Source organism: Urtica dioica, chromosome 4 (assembly GCF_054948205.1).
Source record: "Urtica dioica subsp. dioica isolate 48M chromosome 4, U.dioica_male_clone48M_v1_H2, whole genome shotgun sequence".
Classification (NCBI taxonomy): Eukaryota; Viridiplantae; Streptophyta; class Magnoliopsida; order Rosales; family Urticaceae; genus Urtica; species Urtica dioica.
In genome coordinates, this window is record NC_142759.1 from 8858079 (window position 1) to 8879433 (window position 21355).

At 36.6% G+C, this 21355-nt stretch overlaps 4 protein-coding genes across 5 annotated transcripts; 1 reads left to right on the forward strand and 3 right to left on the reverse strand.

Moving 5' to 3' along the window:
- Positions 1–1569: 1569 nt before the first annotated feature.
- RPA1A (replication protein A 1A) lies at positions 1570–4451 on the forward strand. The gene is made up of 2 exons (XM_089611464.1): positions 1570–2056; positions 2646–4451. The coding sequence occupies exons 1-2, from the start codon at positions 1800–1802 to the stop codon at positions 4270–4272; spliced, it is 1884 nt and encodes a 627-aa protein (XP_089467590.1). The 5' UTR covers positions 1570–1799; the 3' UTR covers positions 4273–4451.
- Positions 4441–5147, reverse strand: PSBX (photosystem II subunit X). Its single transcript, XM_089611465.1, has one exon. It carries the CDS (start codon positions 4939–4941, stop codon positions 4573–4575), a length of 369 nt encoding a protein of 122 aa, XP_089467591.1. The 5' UTR covers positions 4942–5147; the 3' UTR covers positions 4441–4572.
- A 976-nt stretch (positions 5148–6123) lies between these two features.
- LOC149400114 (mechanosensitive ion channel protein 10-like) lies at positions 6124–9660 on the reverse strand. 2 transcript variants are annotated; one of them, XR_016296534.1, is made up of 7 exons: positions 8171–9660; positions 7959–8082; positions 7430–7723; positions 7118–7320; positions 6757–7040; positions 6475–6532; positions 6124–6424 (listed from the first exon to the last, which is right to left on the reverse strand). XR_016296534.1 is itself a non-coding variant. In XM_089612178.1 (6 exons), exons 1-5 carry the CDS (start codon positions 9442–9444, stop codon positions 6767–6769), a joined length of 2169 nt encoding a protein of 722 aa, XP_089468304.1. In that variant the 5' UTR covers positions 9445–9660; the 3' UTR covers positions 6124–6532; positions 6757–6766. The 2 variants fall into 2 exon arrangements, 1 of the variants encoding a protein (XP_089468304.1); XM_089612178.1 differs by having other exon boundaries at positions 6124–6532.
- A 3100-nt stretch (positions 9661–12760) lies between these two features.
- Positions 12761–18992, reverse strand: LOC149400115 (putative flavin-containing monooxygenase 1). Its single transcript, XM_089612179.1, has 5 exons — positions 18530–18992; positions 16968–17208; positions 14746–14924; positions 14316–14665; positions 12761–13451 (listed from the first exon to the last, which is right to left on the reverse strand). The coding sequence occupies exons 1-5, from the start codon at positions 18965–18967 to the stop codon at positions 13118–13120; spliced, it is 1542 nt and encodes a 513-aa protein (XP_089468305.1). The 5' UTR covers positions 18968–18992; the 3' UTR covers positions 12761–13117.
- Between the last annotated feature and the right edge of the window lie 2363 nt (positions 18993–21355).

Genomic DNA, 21355 nt, shown 5'->3' on the forward strand with positions numbered 1-21355 from the left:
CTCGTCTCCAACTACCTCATGTAAATATCATAACGTAAAATTAAAATTACAACCCTAATGATCATAATAAACCATACAGCAATTGAATTTGTATGTTACCTTTATAGATCACATAATCAAGTTGTAGTAGCAGTAGGAGTTGATATATGATAAGTTTGTTCTTCTATGACAACTTGACTATCATCTGTTAATAATAATGACATAAATTTAAAATAAATTTGTTTTAATAAACAAACTACAAATGAATATGTCAAATAAAATATCAAATTAATTATCTTACCCGAAACAACTTGCTTAGAATCATTTAGTGCTTCCACTTCATCCATGTATTCTCGCAATACAACAGGATCTTTGTATGTGCTCAACCAACTTTTAGTGCAAATCAGTGCTTCCACCATTCTCGGAGACAAAGAACTTCGAAAAGGATCTAGAATACGACCACTTGTGGAGAAAGCCGATTCAGAAGCAACTGTTGACATCGGAGCTGCAAGAACATCTCTAGCCATACGCGACAAATTTGGATACTTGATGGAATTAATCTTCCACCTTCCCAAAAGATCAAAGTAGTTGTCCAGATTCAAGTTTTTTTTTTTTTTAATATATACTTATTTTTAATTAAAAAAATCGGTTAAATAATCGATATCCAGATTTTTCCGAAATCAAATCCGATATCCGGTCCAGTTTTGTAAACCGGATCGGTTATCCAAATCCGAATTTCGGTTAGCTGACGTGGCTCCAAATTTTGGTTTCGGTTCGGTTTGGATATCGGTTTTATCCGATTTTCGGTTCGGTTTTGTACAGCCCTACTTGAGTGGTGAAAAATGATAAAGAAAGCTATAACGAGGAGACATTTGATCTCATTATTCACATTAACTCACTTTTATCCTCACATGATATCGAGCTCTTTGTGTTGTTGACGTGAAATGCACATGGATCCAATGCAACAATATGTTCCACACATTTTGGTGGAACTCCGACCAATATCTTTTCTTGTTCGATCGGGTTTGTAGACTATTTCCAAAGAGCGAATGAAGACATGATGCGAGCTAGCCAAAAATTACCTATTGCACTTGGTGGAACCCTTCGATCACGATATGCCAATTATTAGCGTGGATACGGCCATTGTCGAGAATGGGAGGAAATCCAGAGTCGGAGGTATTTTTCACTATTCTTTAGGTATTGTTCTATATGCCTATGAGTAATGCTATTCAACACGACTAACGATGTTGAACGATCCACTCACAACGCGACACGTGGATGTTCAGTGCCACGTGTCGCGTTGTGAGTGGATCGTTCAACATCGTGAGACGTGTTGAAAAGCATTTCCGATATGCCTATATTGCTCCTCTTGGTCCAATTTTAGCTTGTTCGTGGCAGACATTATGGTCATTTTACAAATAAACGAGCTATAGTATTTTTTTAGTCTAGTTTAATCCAAACAGTTAATTTTTATTTATTTATTTAAAGTATGATTTTTACATTTTACAGGTTGGGCACCTATTATCCGTCACGAGTCTCATCATCATGACGATTAACATCGTCCCCGAATGAAAATAGATAAATGAAAAAAAAAGTGGCATATAAAATTCGAAAATTCCCTCATTTTATAACCGGTTATCTTCTACAGCACGGCCCTCACTCGCTCCCCGCCATTTCCAATCCCTAGAGCTTCTAGTTTCGTCCTTATCGTTCAAACTGAATCCGAACCATCCAAACCACAGACGCCTCATAACCAGATCTATTTTTCTGTACCATACATATTGCGGTCTTAGGGTTTCAGCCGGAGGCTAGGACGGAGAATGGCAGTTCACCTGACGCCGAACGCGGTCGCAGCTATACTCGGCGGCGACGTGAACACTAAACCGCTGGTTCAGATCGTCGACATCAGGCTCATCGGAAGTCAGGATAGGTACCGATTTGTGATCTCCGATGGCGAGTCGGCTCAGAGCGCCATGCTTGCGACTCAGCTCAACGACCGAGTCAAGACGGGCCTCGTCAAGAAAGGTTCTATCGTACAGCTCAGCGAGTATATGTGTAGCACCGTCCAGAATCGCAAGTCAGTCTCTCTCTCTCTCTCTCTCTCTCTCTCTCTCGCGCGCGCGCGTATATGGTTTTTGTTTCCAAATTAGCTTGATAAATTTCGAGTACTGCTATAACATCTGGTAAATGCGTAATGGTTTCAGTGTTGTTTGTGTTTGTGGTTCTGGTGATTTACTGTTGATTTTAATTTTCTATTTTGTCTTAGAGAATGTGTGCTTGGAATAAGGATTAAAATGTGAATTTATTTTTAAAGTAAGAAATGATGAGAGTTATGTGTTATTCTGGTTAGCTAAAGTCTCGTAGTCATTGTTGTAATCTAAATTACAGAGAACTTGCATTTTGGACAGAGATCTAGTAAAGTTAATAAGCAAAGCGGTCCATTGAAGTTTTATGTTCTGTGATTGAAACTTTTTAGTACATGTTCAATATCCTCTGATTTATATCTTGTGATTCTCTACTACAAGTCTTGCTTGCAGCGAGTGAAAGGTTCGATTATCTTTTGGACGAATCTATGTGGTTGTTACCGATCGTCGTGTTACTGGTTTTAATTCCTTCATTAAAAGAATCATAACTGTATAGTTAGTTAACGAAATTTAATTTTACAGGATTATTATTGTGCTTCGGTTGGAGACTATTGTACTGGACTGTGACATAATTGGGAATCCAAAGATGCTTTGTGAGAGTGACTTGACGAGTCAGAGTACCAAGCCCAATGCTAGTCTACAGCAACAGCCAACAAGGTTTTCCAACAATAATCACTTGCGAGCACCAGCCCCAAACACCACTGCCAATGTGCAGAGTTTCAGGCCCGTTGTTCAACCTCCGTACCAACCGCCACCGAGTTACAAAAATCATGGAGCTGTTGCGAGGAACGAGGCTCCCTCGCGTATCATTCCCATCTCTGCGCTGAATCCATATCAAGGCAGGTGGGCTATCAAAGCCAGAGTGACAGCAAAAGGCGATCTGCGTCGGTATAATAACGCTCGGGGAGACGGAAAGGTGTTTTCCTTTGACCTCCTCGATTCCGACGGAGGGGAAATTCGGGTGACATGCTTCAACGCGGTTGTTGACCGCTTTTACGAGACTATAGAGGTCGGTGGAGTTTACTTGGTCTCCAAAGGTAGCCTAAAACCTGCTCAGAAGAACTTTAACCATCTTAAGAACGAATGGGAAATATTCCTGGAGGCAACTTCAACCGTGGAGCTTTGTCCTGATGAAGATGGTTCCATACCGAGACAGCATTTTACATTTAGGCCGATCAGTGATATTGAAGCTGCAGAAACCAATTCCATTTTTGATGTCATCGGTATCGTGATATCGGTGAACCCTTCAGTTCCTGTCATGAGAAAGAATGGGATAGAAACTCAGAGAAGAGTTCTGAGTCTTAAGGATTGGTCCGGCAAGAGTGTGGAGCTGACCCTGTGGGGAGAGTTTTGCAACCGGGAAGGTCAAAAGCTGCAAGAAATGTTTGATTCGGGATTTTGTCCAGTGTTAGCTGTTAAAGCCGGGAAGGTTAGCGACTTCAGTGGGAAATCGATAGGTTCGATTTCTGCCACTCAACTCTTCATCAACCCAGATTTCCCTGAGGCTCATAGCCTGAGAGAGTGGTTTGATCGTGTGGGAAAGGACGCTGCTTCGCAGTCCATCTCTAAAGACATGGTACCCGGAGCGCCTAAGAACGAAATTAGAAAAACTCTCTCTCAAATCAAGGATGAAGGTCTCGGGCGGTCGGAGAAGCCAGACTGGATCACCGTGAAGGCGACCATAAGCTTCATCAAAACAGACTCGTTCTGTTACACGGCTTGTCCGCTGATGATCGGAGATAGGCAGTGCAGTAAAAAAGCGACAAGGTCCGGAGATAGGTGGCAGTGTGACAGATGCAATCAGGAATTCGAAGAGTGTGACTACAGATATCTTCTTCAAGCTCAAATCCAAGACCACACTGGATTGACTTGGGTGACGGCTTTTCAAGAATCTGGGGCGGAGATCTTGGGCTGCTCAGCCAAAGAGTTGTACCAGCTGAAGTACGAAGAGCAGGACGAAGCAAGATTCGCTGACATCGTTCGTAGCCGTGTTTTCAACCAGTATCTCTTCAGGCTCAAAATCAAAGAGGAAATATACGGCGACGAGCAGAGAGTGAAGATCACAATAGTGAAGGCCGACAATGTGAACTACACCACAGAAAGCAAGTACATGCTTGATTTGATGACGAAGCCGCCGCCCTCTAAGTAGCCCATTAGTCTTCAGTTATAGTATTATATGAATTTTGTGTTTGCAGGCTCTGTCTGTGTAGAGCATTTTATGAAAGCTGTAACTTCTTTCCAGGTATTTCCTTAAATGTTTAAGAACATTCAATTGTAGAACCATTTTATGAAGTTTGAGCAATAAACGAGACGAGGATAACAGTAAAACACACGAGATAAATTATACACCACCGAAATAGAAGAAAGAAACACCGCCATTACACAACAAGTAGATTACAACAATATTTGGAAGCAAGAAGAGATGGCACATGGTGTGAGTGAGAGGGTTTTAGGCCCTCTTGACGGGGTCGAAGTTGGAGACGCCGATGACGGCTCCGACAATGGCAGTCAAGACGACGCCTCCGGCGACGATGCTGAGCAGGAAGTTCTTGAGGGAAGGTGACAATGCTCCGTCGGCGGCGTCGGCCACCTGAGGGACGAGCACGGAGGCCGTCATAAGCCCCGCGGCCAGCCCCGCCGCCGCCTTCTCCTTGATCGACGACGCCCTGATCTCCACGCTCGGCCCCGATCTCACCGACACCGACCGTCTCACCGGCGACGGCCTCAGGAACGCCTCCGACCCCATCGCGGCGGTCTTCTTCTGCCCCGCGCTCGTCAATGGCATCGCCATACACACCGCCGATGTTGTTGCCGCCATTGTATTGCTTCTCGGCTTATGTGTGTGTGTTTGTGTGTGTGTGTGTGTGTGTTTACGAGTGTCTCGGCGTGTTGGGTTGTGAATGTGGGGAGGGAGGGAATATGGTCTTTTAGATAAGAAAAGGCTGTGAATTGGTGTGGTGGGAGTGATTTAGAGAAGTTAAACGAGAGGTGGGAGATTTCGGATTTCAGGTGACCATTGTCATTTTATCTCTGTCCTACGTGGCTCTCTCTCCTCTAATGAGTGGTGGATAAGCTTATCTTGTTGCTCCAATGCAATCACCATCCCGTTTATGGTTTTCCTTCCTTGCCTCTGTTTTGCGTTGCTGTCTGGGCCGCTACGTAAGGGATCTGATTGGGCCTTTTTTAATAGCCCGAAGTAATGAAAAGAGGGAGACTACACGAATATATATATATATATATATATATATATATATATATATATTTTTTAATGTCTATCTTCATTTATTGGTTTAAAGAAAAATCGTGTTAAAAACTTTTGTGTTGTTTTTTTGCATGTTAATTTATGAGAATGAGCAAATTTGTTTAAACACTATGTACTCAACATTTCTATCGACTTTTGCGTGTTTATTAACAAAATTGGCATACCAAAAGTAGATATTATAATATTAATCTATCTTATTTTAATCTTTTGGTCCCTAACCTCAATACAGTATACTACATACGACAACACCACCTAGTTTTATAATTCCAAAAGGACAAATAATGGATAAAATTTAGACAATATTAACCAAATAGGCCACTTAAGGTAAACTATTGTTGTAGATTAACCAAGTAGACCCTGGGCCCTACGCCGTTTCGCACATAGGACCTACACCTACTTTACATAATCCTAGTTTCCTCGTTTTCCTTTAAGTAGTGCAGGCCATACCAAAACTCTACGGAATTGACTCGGCGCGTTGAGTTAATTTCAATAAAGAAAAATTAATAAATATATTATTCAGAAGCAGCAGGTTAGGAACTAGAACTTGGGCTATTGTTAACAAAAGATCTTGAAAATTATTTATAATCAATGTCGGAAACTAATTTAGTTGATCTATTCACCTAAACTAACTGTTTAAAATACAATAAAAAAATGGTAAAGGATGAATGAATGTATTTATTACTGTGAAATAAGTACAATAAAAAAAATATCAAGCATATTCATTAAAATAACAAATAATTAAATAATCAACCATATTTATCTTTTCACAATGCTATATAGTCAAATTTTTCGTAAATACTAAGTAAATGTCTACAAACATAAAGAACTGAGATATTTACGTCAATTTACGCGTGTAAATACATGGACGTACATTTACCTAGTATTTACGAAAGATTGGTTATATAACAATGTGAAAGTGTAATTATGACTATATTATTAATGGACACTTTGTATGGAAATTCCAAATAAAAGAACTAACAAAGCTATGAAGGTTTTGCATGGAACTTCTTGTTTGCTTTGAAGGGCCAAGCAGCACTATTTCTGAACCTCTAAAGAATGAAGTATCACCAATTGAGTACACAAATCACATTTTGAGATGTAACACTGAAGCTATATCCTTTAATCTCTATTCCCATCACACAGCTAACTGCCCAAAAAAAAAAAAAAAAAATCTTAACAAAAATGGCAATGGCTAGATCATTTAAAAGCAACATCAACATGTCACCAAAATTTCTGCTACTGCTCTGGTAAATTTTTCTCATGAAGCTTGCCAAAAATGGACTTTCCTCCTAAATGAAGTTTATCATAATCTAGTAACTAAAGTATTTATCTTGTTTTGTTGTTGGTGTGCGAAGAGTGAGAACAACGTACTCGAAAAAGATCATGGCCTCGGCGGAGGAAATGTGGAAGGAGGCGAACCGGCGTAGGAAACGCGCACTTCCTGTGGAAGAAGGCGGTACTTAATCCCGAGCTCCTCAAATATCCTCTTGAGCTCCAACACGAGCTCCGATCTCCGATTGTTCTTATCCCCGTAGTTCTGGAAGTTAATGGTGTGTGTGACGTAGAGAGCGATCGAAATCTTGTTCACGTCCTCGATATCCTTCACCACAATGCTGTGCCCGGCCTGCCAGAATTGTGGCTTGCTCTCCAAGTACCTGAAGGTTTCATTTTCAATCTCTTATACTATAATTTGGTATCAGATAAAACAAAGGATAAGAAGGCCAAGCCGTACGTTTTCACTTTGGATTTGAGGGCTGAGATGGTCTCGATCGAGGTGGAGAAATCTACGGCGAACTCGACCGCGTCGCCCATCTCCGGGCTCCGGTAGAAGTTGCTGATGGGTTTCGTCGCGAGGACGGAGTTCGGGTAGAATATTTTCTCGTTGTCGTATCTCAAGAAGATCGTCGTCAATATGTTCATCTCCTCAACAATCATCTGTTTTATAAAAAAAACGTCACAACCCAAGTTTCGATAAAAAATAAAAAAAAAATAAAAACCCGGAAAAGAACAAAGAAAATAAGCGGAATGCGATTCAGACTCTGACCTGAACTCCATCGACGACGCATCGGTCCCCCACATCGAAGGGGTGCATTACGAACACGAAGATGATGGCCTCGAAGACGGTTTTGGCGGTGTTTCCGAACACGAAGACGATGAGCAGAATCTGGGATGAGATGAAGACGAGCACTTGCGTTGTGAGAAGTCCCATCAAGATGAGCCACACTATGAGGATGACGACAATCACAAATGCAGAGGCGAGCTTGTTCAGCTCTTCGATCGCCGTCTTCGTGTCGTTCAGCGAGTGGACCAGCGCTTTTCGCTCCAGATACACGTTCACCTGCATAACAAATATTGTAAACACAGCTCCCGTTTTGGGTTATACAGCGAAATTCTCAGCCGCAAAGTGGACGTAGCTCTCGCATTGAGAGCGTAATAAGAGCCATAAATCAAGTAGGAAAACCCCTTCTTCCTATGTGAGTGCGTGAGTTCAATCCACAGAATGACAAAATGTTTTTATTATTGAAGCTTAAATTATACACTACACGTGTGAATGTATGAAAAAAAAAGCTCACCAGCCAGTTTTTCAAAGACTTCCTCTTGATCTTGCCACTTTCCACGGCTCCTTCAAACATCGGAAGCACGAGATCGACCTCCTCTTTTCTCAGGAATCGCAGGAGGTCGTCTTCCTCGATGCACCTATAATGTTTTGATATCCCATAAACAATCGGAAACACGAAAAAAAAAAAGAAAAAAAGTTATGGGGTTTCGGACTCAGCTAACTCACTTGCTACCCGACTTGGCGACATTCTGAAAAATGGTGTACGCGGCGGCCTTGGCCTCCAACTCGCTGCAGATCTCTTCCTCTTCCTCTTCCTCGTCTTCCAACGCGTTCGATATCGTCGAAAGCCCTGTCCCTCGAATCACGCTGATCAACCCTTTCATGGTCCAAGCCGAGACCTTCTCTTGCCTCGTCCTCCTAAGCTTCTCGACGTCGATGACCTCCTCTTTCCCGCTCCGCTTCTCGTCTCCCTTGACATTCCTAAAGCTCAGCTGCCCCGCGCTCGCGCTCGTCCCGACCTCAGCCGCCGGAGGCCCCGAGAGGACTCGAAGCACGTACTGCCGGAATATCGACTCCTGAATCCGATCGAAGAACCTCGAGCACTGGAACGAGGACGCCAAGAGCTTCACCAGAAAATTCTTCAGGACCCATATCGCTGCCCCGATCAGGCACGAGGCCAGGCCGCGAGTGACGTAGCCGAGGATCTTCGTCGTCTTTCTCGACCGCCTCGGGCCTCGGTGGTGGAACAGCAATGCCCAGGCCGCGAGGATTAGTCCGATCCAGACGAAGACTTGGATGCTTCTTTTCAAGCCGTACACGAAGTAGAGGACTTTCTTCTGCATCAGGTAGTTGCTCTCGACCAGGAAAACGACGACGTTTATGAGCCAGCCTGTGAAAAGTCGGCCGCAGAAGATCACCAGGGCTAGGACGCACCATTTCCATATCTCCAGGCCCCAAATCAGCTTCCCTTGGAACCAGCTCGCGGTGAGGCTGGCGATCAAGACTCCGACGATGCAGACGAAAAGAGCCCACTCGGCGACGAGAGTGCGTTTCAGCTTGGAGCTCTCTCTGCTCTGCTCTTGGCTCATCTTCAGGTTGGCTGTTTTGTAGACCTCTTCGTCCTCGTCCTCTTCGCCGATCAACGGCGTTTTCGGGGTTATCGGCGCCGATTTCCGAGCCTCCCTCGGAGAGTTCGAACTCGACTTGGACTGCGAGCTTTGAGGCTTCGAATCGGACGGCTGTGGCGGTTCGATGAGCCTGGACTTGGGCTTGGAGAGAGTTGAGCGGTGAATCGACGGTGTTCTGTGAGCTGGGCTGTTGGTGGTGTGGAGTGCGAGCTCAATGTTGGGGTCTATAGTGAGCTTCGAGGAAGAAGAAGAAGACTCTCTGTACGCCTCGAACGCTTCTTCTTCTTCCTCTTTTCCATTGCCTGAAATCTGCAAAATGACGTCGTCTTTTCTTGTTCCTTTCTTCTCGGCCACGCCTTTCCCAGTTTCCATAACTAGAAACTTCCGCTATGCTTTTCAGACATGCTCTCTTTCTCTTGGGTTCCTTTCTCTTTAATAATAAAACCTTATTATTATAATTATAACTATCAGTAGCTTACGATTACGATACGAAGAAGAAAAGAGTAGTTCGTTATTATTATTATTTCAGAGGAGCTACCATGTTTATTTGGATGAATTGATGATTGGTTTAATAGTTGACCGCTTTGATTGTAAAGCAGATGGAATGGGTGCGCAAATTGTATTTAAGGTGACAAACGACAATATAGATTTTTCTACCATATTTGGTTGGACACGGGGTTGTGCAATTTTTTTTAGCGGTAAGATTTCTATATATTTTTAGTGTTCAATTATATATAACTGTCAGACATTATTACAAATAACAAGAAAAATACTAAAAAAATATATTTTAACATTTTAAAATTATAAATAAATATATATTTTTATTTATTTACTTATAAGATTCTTCGTTATTTTTTAAAGCATCTCCAACTCACTTTATTATAGAGTGAAAAGTGACAAAATGAGGTTAGATTTGCTCAAACCCAACTTCATTTCTCACTCCATTATAAAATGGATGAATAGAAAAACTCCAAATATGAAGTTTCTCTATTCATTCCAAAATGACTCAAAAATTTAATGTATTTTAATATTTTACATGTAATTATATTAATTTATCACAAAATCATGCTATATTATTTTAATTTGGTATGATCAAAGTCATAAAGTATTTAAATGTTATATGTAATGTGTGTTTATTTTTTTGAAAAAATATATAACTTTGTATTTATTGGAGAGACATAATTATTTTAAATTTATAATATGTATAAAATTGTATATTATGATTGGATACGAAAGATAAAAGCTAAATATATATGGATTATAATGTAATAATTAAGAAGTTAAAATTATTAAAATATTAGAGAAAATATGGATTATCATTTTTAGAGATAAAACACTGTTTGAAGTGATATAAATTGTATTTTGGAGTGTAAAAAATTGTATTTATGAAGTTTTGGGTTGTAGATGATCATAGAGTTGTGAGATGAAGATGATTTGGACCTTGATTATATAGTTATTAGAATATGAAAGAGTTAAAATCGGATAATTATATAAAAATTCTAATTTAATTATATATTAATTAAGAATATAGGTGTGCATGGTCTAGTGGAGTTTAAAAATCAGTCTTACAACCAGACTAGACTAATTTAAATGGTTTTGAAAAGTTTTTAGGCTGGATGGAGTCGAAGCGTATATAAAAAATAAACCAAACCATTTGAATATTTTTTTAATTTTATTTGACAATTTTAATAGGATAATAACAACTTGTTTTTAACATGTTAACAGAAATAGCTATTAATTAAGACGTGGAATCATTAATAGGTTTAAATGTCTTATAATTATATTTATATAAATACAGATATATAAACCTTACAAATTTAGGACAAGTCTGGTCTGCTTCAAACTGCGATCTCAAATTTTGAAATTAGACTGGATTGTAAACTGGATTTGATAAAAACTGGACCAACATTTGATAAAAATCAATTGTCCCACTCCCACCTGATTTACAATTTTTTCGATTTTTTCGCACCCCCCTGGTTGTGATATATTATAAGAGAATCAAGCATAAGCTAAGTTATATTTTTTATATTACATTTTTTGACTAATATTAATTAAATGACCCATTCTTCCTCTTTTTACTGAATCGTTAGAGTAGATATAACGCATATCAAAATGAGTCCGACTGTAACATGTGCTAAGTAACGATAGTTTGCTGATACGACAAAGTAAGTTTTTGAGAGCAATTGTGCAAGGATAAAATTGGAATTGCACGATTTCTTTCGGTGGCCAGACGATGAATGACGGCGAACAGTGCTATTCAACTCCAATGAGCTGGAATATTTGTCTCGAGGGATCATTTTATTTTATAATGAGCTGTTGGATTACGACCAAATTATTTATATATTAGTTGCAGCTGGATTGTAAATGTGACAGAATTTAATTTGGTTTGAGAAAAAGAAAAACAATATTAAATAAAAACATGACTTGCTCAGAAAATAATGCATTGATATATATAATGTTTTACGTAGCTTTAACCTTGTCTGCCTTTCCATGAAAAATGTTAGAACTACTAAAAGCAATTAAAAAAGATCGAAAAATAATAGCATCGTCGTTGACCCGATTTAGCTTGCGTGGGCAGCAAATCATTTTTGATACCCCGGTAACCTGGGTATCAAATAAATAACCCGGGTCAGGTTATTATTATTGTTTTATTTTTTGCCTTCTAACTAATTTGCAAACGCCCGTGCCTAGACAGAGAGGGAAAATTTTATTAAATAAAGTTCTAGTGTCTACTTGATTTGATTTTGTAACTAAAACAATAGTAAAAGCATTAACGAAGAAAAACAATAATGGTATCTAACTTAATCTAGCACTGATTTCATACTATTTTTAAAGTGGATATTGTGAGTTTAAATCTCACCGAAAGTAAATCCCCTTAAAAAATTAAGAAAAAAAAATAGAATAAAGACTAAGTAGAATAGTTAAGAGTAGTGAGTATTTCTTTTAGACGGTCAAATTAATTGAAAATTAGATAAAATAGGGAAGACTTTCACCTTCAACTTCAACGGAAGAGTCGACGTTAATAAAGTCAATTAGCTTATTATCCAGTTGACATAAGTCTAGAAGAAGATGAGCATGTGATGAACTATATGATATTTACAAGTGTCTTAAATCTATATAGCTTCTCATGTTGGTGTGAGGCCCACCCATGGGCTTGGCAAGTAATAAGGGCACTAATCAAAGAAAAGAAAAGAAAATAAAAAAGGAAGTAGTTTTGGCCGAGAGAATCGCACAACAGAATAGTGCAATCGAGAAACAGAGAAGAGAAAAAGACAAAGAAAAGAAAGAAGAAAAAAGTTACGATTTTAGAGGGGTGATTCTTTACGTTGTGTTCGTCATCTATATCCGATTTGAGTATTTCACCGATTAATGAGATTGTGCATCTTTTGTGTCATCTATGATGATGTTAAACTTCAATGTGAATTTTTAGTGGTATTTTCGGAAAAACAGACTTCGTATTCGTAATTTTTTTGGAAAATAAGGTATATTGGGCAGCATCCAAGACTTTTCCATTAGATAAGTCTCTTTCTACAAGGAATTTCAAAAGTGGGGGAGATGGATTTGGTGCACATTATACTCTTAAACGGCCTACGGATCTCGAAGTTTATAATTTTATACTCTTGTGTTGAGGGTTTCCATTCTAAAATTGGTTGTGATGATTTTTGTTTACCATTTTCTTTACTTTATATTTTGATTTAATTGGTCGGCCTTATTGAATTTAATTGTACAGAAAAAAAAAATTAGAGAATTATATTTCGCATTGTTTCAGGTATTTTTTTCCAACGCAAAAAACTTATCAAAACAATTGAGAGACAACTTTCTTATTTATGATTTAGAGAATCACGTTACATTATTAAAAAAAAAAAAAAAACATATGAATTAAACTCTTCCCCTAGCTAGTACATCATCTTATTTCCCATTCTTCTTTTTATGTGGTATACATTATAGGCTAGCTAATAAATAATAACAAATGATTAGATATTATTATTACATACATAATCGCATTAATAACGATTCATTATAATTATTTGGAGTTGAGAATGAATTAGAGATAGTCCTGGCTTCCATAGGGGCTAAAAGCCTCGGCCAACCAGGTCTTCTTCCGATAAGCCGACCATCCCATTTCCTCGCAGATATCGTCGCTATGGTTTATGCTGTAAGTGGAAATACAATGCCTTTTGTAGAACCTCGTCGTTCTCTTCATCACTTCAATCTCCTTTTGTGTGCTCTCCAGCATCGCCGCCACGCCCGGCAGCTTGAACTTCTCGTCCACCAGTCTAGAAAGCCATATCGAACGTATCTCCGACGAGTGAAGATTCGCAACGCTGTCCACGTACCCCACGAAACCCATGTTCGGTATCAATGGATGAATTGTACCCCTGAAAAAGAAAAATTAAATAAAAAGATCATTACTACAAAAACTTTTATAATTAAAACAAAATCATGATCTCAAAATCCAAAATTGCTCATAAAATTTTGTTTATTACATGCTTTAAGGTTGGAATATAATTTAATTTGTTTTTGTTGTGTAATTCAACAAGTCATTAATAAAAAAATTGTATCCTTTAAAAAGGGAAGAAAAAAAATAATTACTCTACTTTTATAATAATTTAAATCAAATCTCTCAAAATTCAATATTGTTCAAATTTTATTTATTTCATGTTTTTAAGGTCGGAATATAATTTATTTTGTTTCTGTTATAAAACAAGAAGTCATTAAAAAAAAATGTACCCCTATAAAAGGGAAAAAAATCATTACCACAACAATTTTTATAATAAAAAAAAAATTAATCTCGAAATTCAAAATTTACATGTTCTTAAGGTGGGAATGCAATTTAATTTTTTTCTGTTATAATATCAACAAGTTATTCAAAAAACAAAAATGTAGTTTTTAAAGATATGACTATAAAATGCTGACTAAAATACAAGGCGTATAGACTATATATATATTGACCAAATTGAGTAAGTAAACGTTAAAATTGAAAGATTTGTTAAATAACCAATATTTTATAAATTTTAAGTACACAGTCATTAGGATGATGTGACATTATTTGAATTTTGTTGGCCTTCTATATATGCGTTTGGAGTCCGATGATTATTTACAAGTATTAACATATGTTTACAATTTTTTTTACTTTGTTGATAAAATTTTGCGATTATTTACTTAAAATTGATTGACTATATGATATGAGTTTTCATATGACTATATTTAAAAACCGTATACGTGTATATATGTGTATATACCTGTATAGTGGCATGAGGCCAGAAGGGTACTGCAAGAGGCTGCAAAAGGGCTCAGGCATGATTTCCTTGATCTTCTTCTTGCCGTCGTAGCCGGTGGCAAGGACAACCACGTCGGCCTCGATCCTGGTCTTGTCCTCGAACTCGACGCCCTTTTCCCAGAACCACCAGCTCGGCGACTTCTTGAAGACGATCTTGCCCTTGTCGGCCTCGGGGAAGAATTTCTCGGGCATTATCGCCATCTGGCACGACGCATAGTCCTCCACGAAAGGGTGGCTCGGCTTCAGCCCGTACTTCTCCAGTGGGAGCTTGTGAAGGATGTACGACTCGATGAACTTCGACACCACGTGTCTCTGTTCGGAAGTGCATGTTATTATTAATATCATTGGAAGTGTAAGCGAGAGAGACATTTTGGAATTCTTTTTGCACCTACCATTGGAGAGAAGAGAGTGCATAGGAGGGCTTTGAGTAAGGTTTGGTTTGGCCTTTCGTGGATGAACTGTGAAGATCTTGTTGAGTAAAACAGGAAAAATGGCAAACCCCAAACCCAGTAATGAGGGACGGTCCAGTGAACAGTCCTTATAACCACGGTGCATGGTTTTCCTTCAGGGCCTGAATTTGAGTTTAAGAAAACAAGGCATGTTAAAGTTAGTTTCAGAAGCAATTTTAAAATACAAATTAGTAATTTTTCAGTCAAACTTTAATTGTTACTGCATTTTCAAATTCCTAATAATATTCTTTGTCCAAGCAAAATAAATGAATAAATCCTAATCTTTGACTTTTTGTATTTGCGGACACGTGGTTGCAGCTAACTGTATATTGAATCTGTAATATATAATTATATATTTTAAGTTATATCAAATGAACTTTTTTTTAGTAAAATTAAATATATAGCGTTGTAAAAAAAAAAAAATTAATATATAGCGTATGATACTTAATCATCCCATTACTTTATTTATTTTTTTCCTTCACATTTTTAAGGGTAAAAAGATCATCACTGAAATACTATTTTTAAAAGAAAAGGATTTGACCACCCACCAATTGATGAGATTTATTAAAATATTGCGGTTAGTTGTGAATTTTTACTTTTAAAATTTCAAACTTAAATAAAAATCAGGGTAAAAGAGACAACTCTAATTATACATATAATGACTCTATTTGGCTAAGTTTATTAAGCCCAATTTTAGCTTTTTCTAAAAGCTTAATCGTTTCGAACTGTTTTATAAAATAGTTTTTAATAAAAGTTTTAAAAGCACTTTTGAAAATTAAACGTAACTTGGAAAAGTTACAAATTGTAGCTTTTGAGAAAGCTACCGACAAAAACTAATTTAAAAACAGTTTATCAAATTATTGTCTGCTTTTGAAAAAAACATTTTTTTCAAAAGCATAATTTAAAAGCACTTTAAAAAAAAAGTTATACCTAACGGTGTCATATTTAATTTTACAAAATATGAGGATTAGATAGAGAACTTTATAAAATAAAATAAAAAAACTTTTTTTTAGTCCTCGCCAAATCAATTATTTGACTTTAAATTTTGGTTGATCCTTGTAGTTGTAGAACAGAGGAATTGGAAGTTTATTTTTCCACAAGGCGTCCACTGAGAAATAATTATATACCATTTTCTTTGTGTTGTTAGTTACGTGAGTAGATTTACCACAAAGTTGAATATATTAAATGATAAATTTGTATCATCATGGAACAATTCGTGAAATATATAGTCAAATATGATATGCATGGTTTGAGAAAAGTGGAATTCTATGATTTTCATGTATTAAAGGGTCGTTGAAAACGTGGTCAGTCATGAATTAAGTCAAAGACACCCACATTTAGAAGAAATTCTTTGGTTTGAACGAAATTTAGACAAAAGCTCGTGGCTGTGGAGAACTGAAAGTTTGCGAAGAAAGCTAACTATGCCACGTGTCTTGGAAAACTTTAATTCCATGCAAAAATAATTTAATAACGTGGAAAAAAAAAGTTTGCATGAACTTATTTATTTTTTAAGTTATTCGATTGAAATTTTCTAGGTGTTTTTTTTTTATTCATAACCATGTAATTAAGTAAAAGAGAAAGTATACGGACGAATTATTATTCAATATAGACTTCTCATATGATGAGTGTATTGTTTACACAAAATTAAAACATTGTTTTACCATACACAGTTATATTAGTAATTTTCTTTCTATTTTTTATGATTTTAAAATTTTTGACGTATTGATTATATAGGTTATTAACGTTTCAGAAGTAGAATATCAAAATAAAAACAAGTCTTCCGATACAACTCTGCGAAATGCGCTAGCTAGTACAAAAATATGATTATCTTTTAGGAAGAAAAGTATGATTATCTTCTAAAGTTCTCAGGGAAAATACAAATACATGCATAGTATTTTAACAAACTAACATGAAATGACTAAGAAACTACGTAGCACATAGAATTGTCTTCGTTTACTTGTCATGCATTATAATATTTTACTTGACCCTACTGATGGCTAAGCCAAATTGAAGTGCAATATTATCAGATTATTTTAAGATAATTTCAGGCGATACTTCAATTATCAGGAACTAACGAAGTAGATATTTGGCATAATAATAATATGTTACAACATTCGTAGACTCAGTTATTGTTTATTAGTACTAATGCGCATATATGTGTATACCTTGATTTGCCTCGGCACATTCCAAGGCCAAGTCGATGGCAGACTTCTTGAAACCAATTACGGCAACTTTTTTATCCTTAAGAAGATCAGTTGTGGAATCCTTATTAAGCTTGCAATAATCAATTGTGTGCAACACTTTTCCTTGGAATATTTCAGGTCCTTTATTTCTTGGAAACTCTGGGATTACAGGAATGTCTCCGTGTTTTCCAATGCAAATCACAACAAACTCGAATGTATACAACTGCGTATTATATATAAAAATTGTTAGTCGTTGTTATAAACAAATTGCTTCAAAAAAAGTCAGCAGCATTATTTTAGGGCGGTACAGTAGTATTTTATGTGTACACGACTGACTTAACTTTTCGCAACAAAATATTTGCGCGAGCATATATATTTATTATTTATATAGATAGATAGACCGTACACGAATATATAATCTAAATAAAATATGCATGCATCACCCAATATATAAACTAATAATTTACATTATCAAAACATTTTTCCTTTGACTATATCTAGACAAAATTACCCAAATTTATCTGTACGAAATTCAGGATAGAAAAACACCGAGGTATTCATTCCGAAGATTTATATATGCATATTAACCCATGCAATTTTCATAACGCATTAATGACTAAAATAGCTTTAAAAAAATTAAGTGTTTAGAAAAATAGTCAAAATTATGTATAAATAATTAAAATTTCGACATCTTCAACATAAAATACCACTTTTAAAAATTTACTGATACGATAAAAAAGATTAGCGACACCTTATACTTACATTTTTTAAAATTTGAATTAGACAAACTTTGATTATTTTGCAGTTTTAATTGGTTAGCATATAACCCGCGCTTTGCTGCGGAATTATATAAAGAAATAAAATTTATGTTTATGATAATTATTATGGTTTTCTTTTTTGCTTCTAATTAAAATTATTATACTTGAATATATATATATATATATATATATATATATATATATATATATATATATACACACACTTTATATATTATGAAAATTGATATGACAAATATTTGTGGGGATGATATTTTGAGATTATGTGTTTGTCTAATGGGCAGACAAGAATATAGATGTCAATATTGACTTATAAATTTATCGATGAAGAGTATAGTGTAATAATTATTATAAACACACAAGACACAACAGAACGGTTAAGCAGTGATATTAGTAAGCTTCATTTAGGTGTAGCAATGACGTACATGAATTACATGTAGTAGCTAAAAAAAGCAATTAAATGTAATATGATTAGTTGTTCTTATGAAAAATAAATCTTCATTATTACTTCTAGTACATAGGTATATATATTATTATTTATATATATATATATATATATATATATATATATATAAAGTAGAGATTTGATGATCTTTAGAAATCAAATCGCTGTTCAATGAACTGTGATTTTTTTTTTTTATGTAAAGTCAGAAAGAAAGAAAAAAAGTGTTTTCAAACAAATTTACATTAATAATAAAAATGTGTATATATACATATATATTATTTGGTGTAATTTGCATGGTAATTATAAAAAAGTATAGAGCGCACCTGAAGGGAATCAGAGCCGTCTGTCTGGACGGAGAGCTCCCAGGCGGGTCGGCCGGAGAGGGGGGTGGGGTAGTCTCCGGCCCCGGGCTCGGAGGAGTGGTGGGGCCCACCGAGGAAGCGGAGAGCGACGACCTTGGAGTTGAAGCGGACGCAGCGGTGGACGCCAAAGTGGAGGGCGTAGGAGGTGAGGTAGTCGAGGACCTGAAGGTGCGTCGGGAACTCGGCGCTGTCCCTCTCCGCCCACGGGAAGTCCGAGAACTCGTAGTCGCTGCGAACCGACTGCAGCTTCGTGGACGCGTACGAGCAGTGCCTCCACACTCCTCCGATCGACCCGCTCGCCTCGAACACCACCGGCTCGTGATGCGCCAGCTGTTTCGCCGCCGCTATCCCGCTCACCCCCGCCCCTATAATCGCTATCTTTGACGCTATCGGAGCCATTATGAATATGTATATGAGAGAGAGAGAGAGAGAGAGATTAGGGTTTTTCTAAAAGCTTATTGTGGTTGTGTGGGTGTAATATGGTTTGAGTTATTGTGAAGTGTCGAGAGGGGTATGTATATATATAGCAGGGGGGGGAGATTGTGTAATGAAATGTTGCATGGTTTAGTTTTTATTTTTATTTTTGGTCAAGATTGAACCACGTGAAAGTAGACTTTGGTGCGGGGGAAAGAAGAATGAAAGAATATGGGAAGTTTTGAATGTGCATAATGTTCAAGTCCATGACCGTTTCTACTATTGCGCAATATGAATTGAGGAATTGTATTATTTTCCTTTATATTAAATTGAATCGATACCATTACTTTAGAAATATAGTTAGTATACGAAATTGACGAGTTAGAGTGGGGAACTTTCCGATACTATACACTACTTGGTTTTATTTTTCTTTTTCTTGAGGAGTGCTCGCGAAGTTCGTTGAATTCCTTTGTGCTTTCAAACCTGAATAATTTATTGGTAGTCTCGATTTCTATATTATAGGATTAGTTAGACGGTTAAATTAATTAGGAATAATATGGATTAAATACGTTTATCCTTAATTAAAAGCATCAAATAGTTCAATTGATAAGGGGATTGACATTTAAACTATAACACGTACCAAAGAACTTACCAAAAAAATAAAATTGAGATAATTCAATTAATATATCACAAGGGTAAAAAAATTGAGCTAATCGACTAGTGTCAACTAGATGTCCCCCTGCCAAAAGGAAACCGAATGAAAAGACAAACACGACAAATCTATAAGGGGAGAGGGGGCGGAAACTACCAACCCAAACCGAAAAAAATCAGATAAGCAGACGATTATATAGAGACTAGTAAAAATATGTCTAAACATGATCACCTATTCATAGAATGACTGTCACTACCACGAAATTCGCGTGGGCCACTTCATATAATTGTCAAGACGTAGGATTGATCAACCCACGACCAACAAAATCCACCATCATAAATAGTATTGAAGTGGGAAATGATTCCCACATTAGTTGTGTGTGTGTGAATGGGCATGTGTTTATATATTGGTTGGGATCATCCACTTGATACCAATTGGTTTTGAGTTGGATTTCCACAAATAGTATATTTAGCATCAAAGAACGGGATGCTCTCATTCATAGTCACATGCAAATGTGCATTTCGAGCATTGATTCATTTGCCTATATCAACACTACTCCCAACTCATATTTTGTTTACCTTTTCCCTTTCCTTTACGTAACTTGTGAAGATAATACGTGTCCCGGAATTGTTTTACTAAGTACAACTGATTTGAATTTGGCGGACTTGAAGATCTAAACTAAAGTGCAATAGTTCAAAGACACATTTAGATGAATGAGGCTACCAGCATTATAGTCCAAGTATAAAATAATTATAAAAAAAAAAAGAGAGAGAGAGAGAGAAAATAATTTATGAGTTTCCTCCAGTTTTCCAAGCTCCGTGACGGATTCACTAGAAATTTAAAGAATAATATAATTTTTGGTGAAAAATTTACAGGTTTGAAGTCTCATGATTGTAACATAATCATGCAAATGTTATTTTCTCTTGGTGTACATCCATTATTGTCAGAAGTTACAAGAGGCAATCGTAGAGCGCTGTAACACTTTTAAACTCACAAGAGCTCTAGGATATTGCATGTGTCTGACCGTGAGATAGAAAGTGCATGACGATATTATAGTGATATTGTGTAAGTTAGAACAAATTTATGTATGGAATAATATAATATCATATAGTACCAAGTGTCAACGTTTGTTTCACATAAAATAATGTTCAAAGCTATAACTAATTAAGATTCCAACAAGGTCTTGTACTTTTTTAGTAAGGCTACGTACAGTTTGAAAGATACATAGTAATATGAAGATTTTAGTAAATTTCCAAGATTTTAAGTAGTAATAAGGGATTAGAACTTTGTTCCAAACAAGTAAAAAAGTCATGATATGTATGTTAGGCTAATGTGGGTGAAGAATCTTGCATAGAAGATAAACAAAATAAGTAAATTTATGATAAGTGGTGTGTCCAAGGAAATCTTAAGTGAAATTTTATTCGAGGTGTCTAGCACAAGCGAGCGCACAATAGCTGTTAAATTTGTAACTCAAACTCATGACCTCAAAGTGGTATGGAGAGAGGTAATTACCATTTGAACTATACGTTTCGCCTGGTTAGTGTCACTAGACTTCAAATGATATTTTAGCTAGAAAATATTGTTTATGAACTATCCAAGCTCAACATATATGTTTAATCTTGGAAGTATTTCAAATGGGTTTGACGAAATTACTAGAAAGCTCGTGTGTGTATATATATATATATATATATATATATATATATATATCATGATAAATTATA

Coding starts and splice junctions, on each gene's coding strand:
- LOC149400115 (XM_089612179.1), bottom strand. CDS start 18,967: ATGGCTCCGATAGCGTCAAAGATAGCGATTATAGGGGCGGGGGTGAGC. Junction 14,925..16,967: donor ATGTGCCGAGGCAAATCAAG/GTATACACATAT, acceptor ACTCAAATTCAG/GCCCTGAAGGAAAACCATGC. Junction 14,666..14,745: donor GCACTCTCTTCTCTCCAATG/GTAGGTGCAAAA, acceptor ACTTCCGAACAG/AGACACGTGGTGTCGAAGTT.
- RPA1A (XM_089611464.1), top strand. CDS start 1,800: ATGGCAGTTCACCTGACGCCGAACGCGGTCGCAGCTATACTCGGCGGC. Junction 2,057..2,645: donor AGCACCGTCCAGAATCGCAA/GTCAGTCTCTCT, acceptor TTAATTTTACAG/GATTATTATTGTGCTTCGGT.
- PSBX (XM_089611465.1), bottom strand. CDS start 4,941: ATGGCGGCAACAACATCGGCGGTGTGTATGGCGATGCCATTGACGAGC.
- LOC149400114 (XM_089612178.1), bottom strand. CDS start 9,444: ATGGAAACTGGGAAAGGCGTGGCCGAGAAGAAAGGAACAAGAAAAGAC. Junction 7,321..7,429: donor GCGTCGTCGATGGAGTTCAG/GTCAGAGTCTGA, acceptor TTTATAAAACAG/ATGATTGTTGAGGAGATGAA. Junction 7,041..7,117: donor CTCAAATCCAAAGTGAAAAC/GTACGGCTTGGC, acceptor TGAAACCTTCAG/GTACTTGGAGAGCAAGCCAC.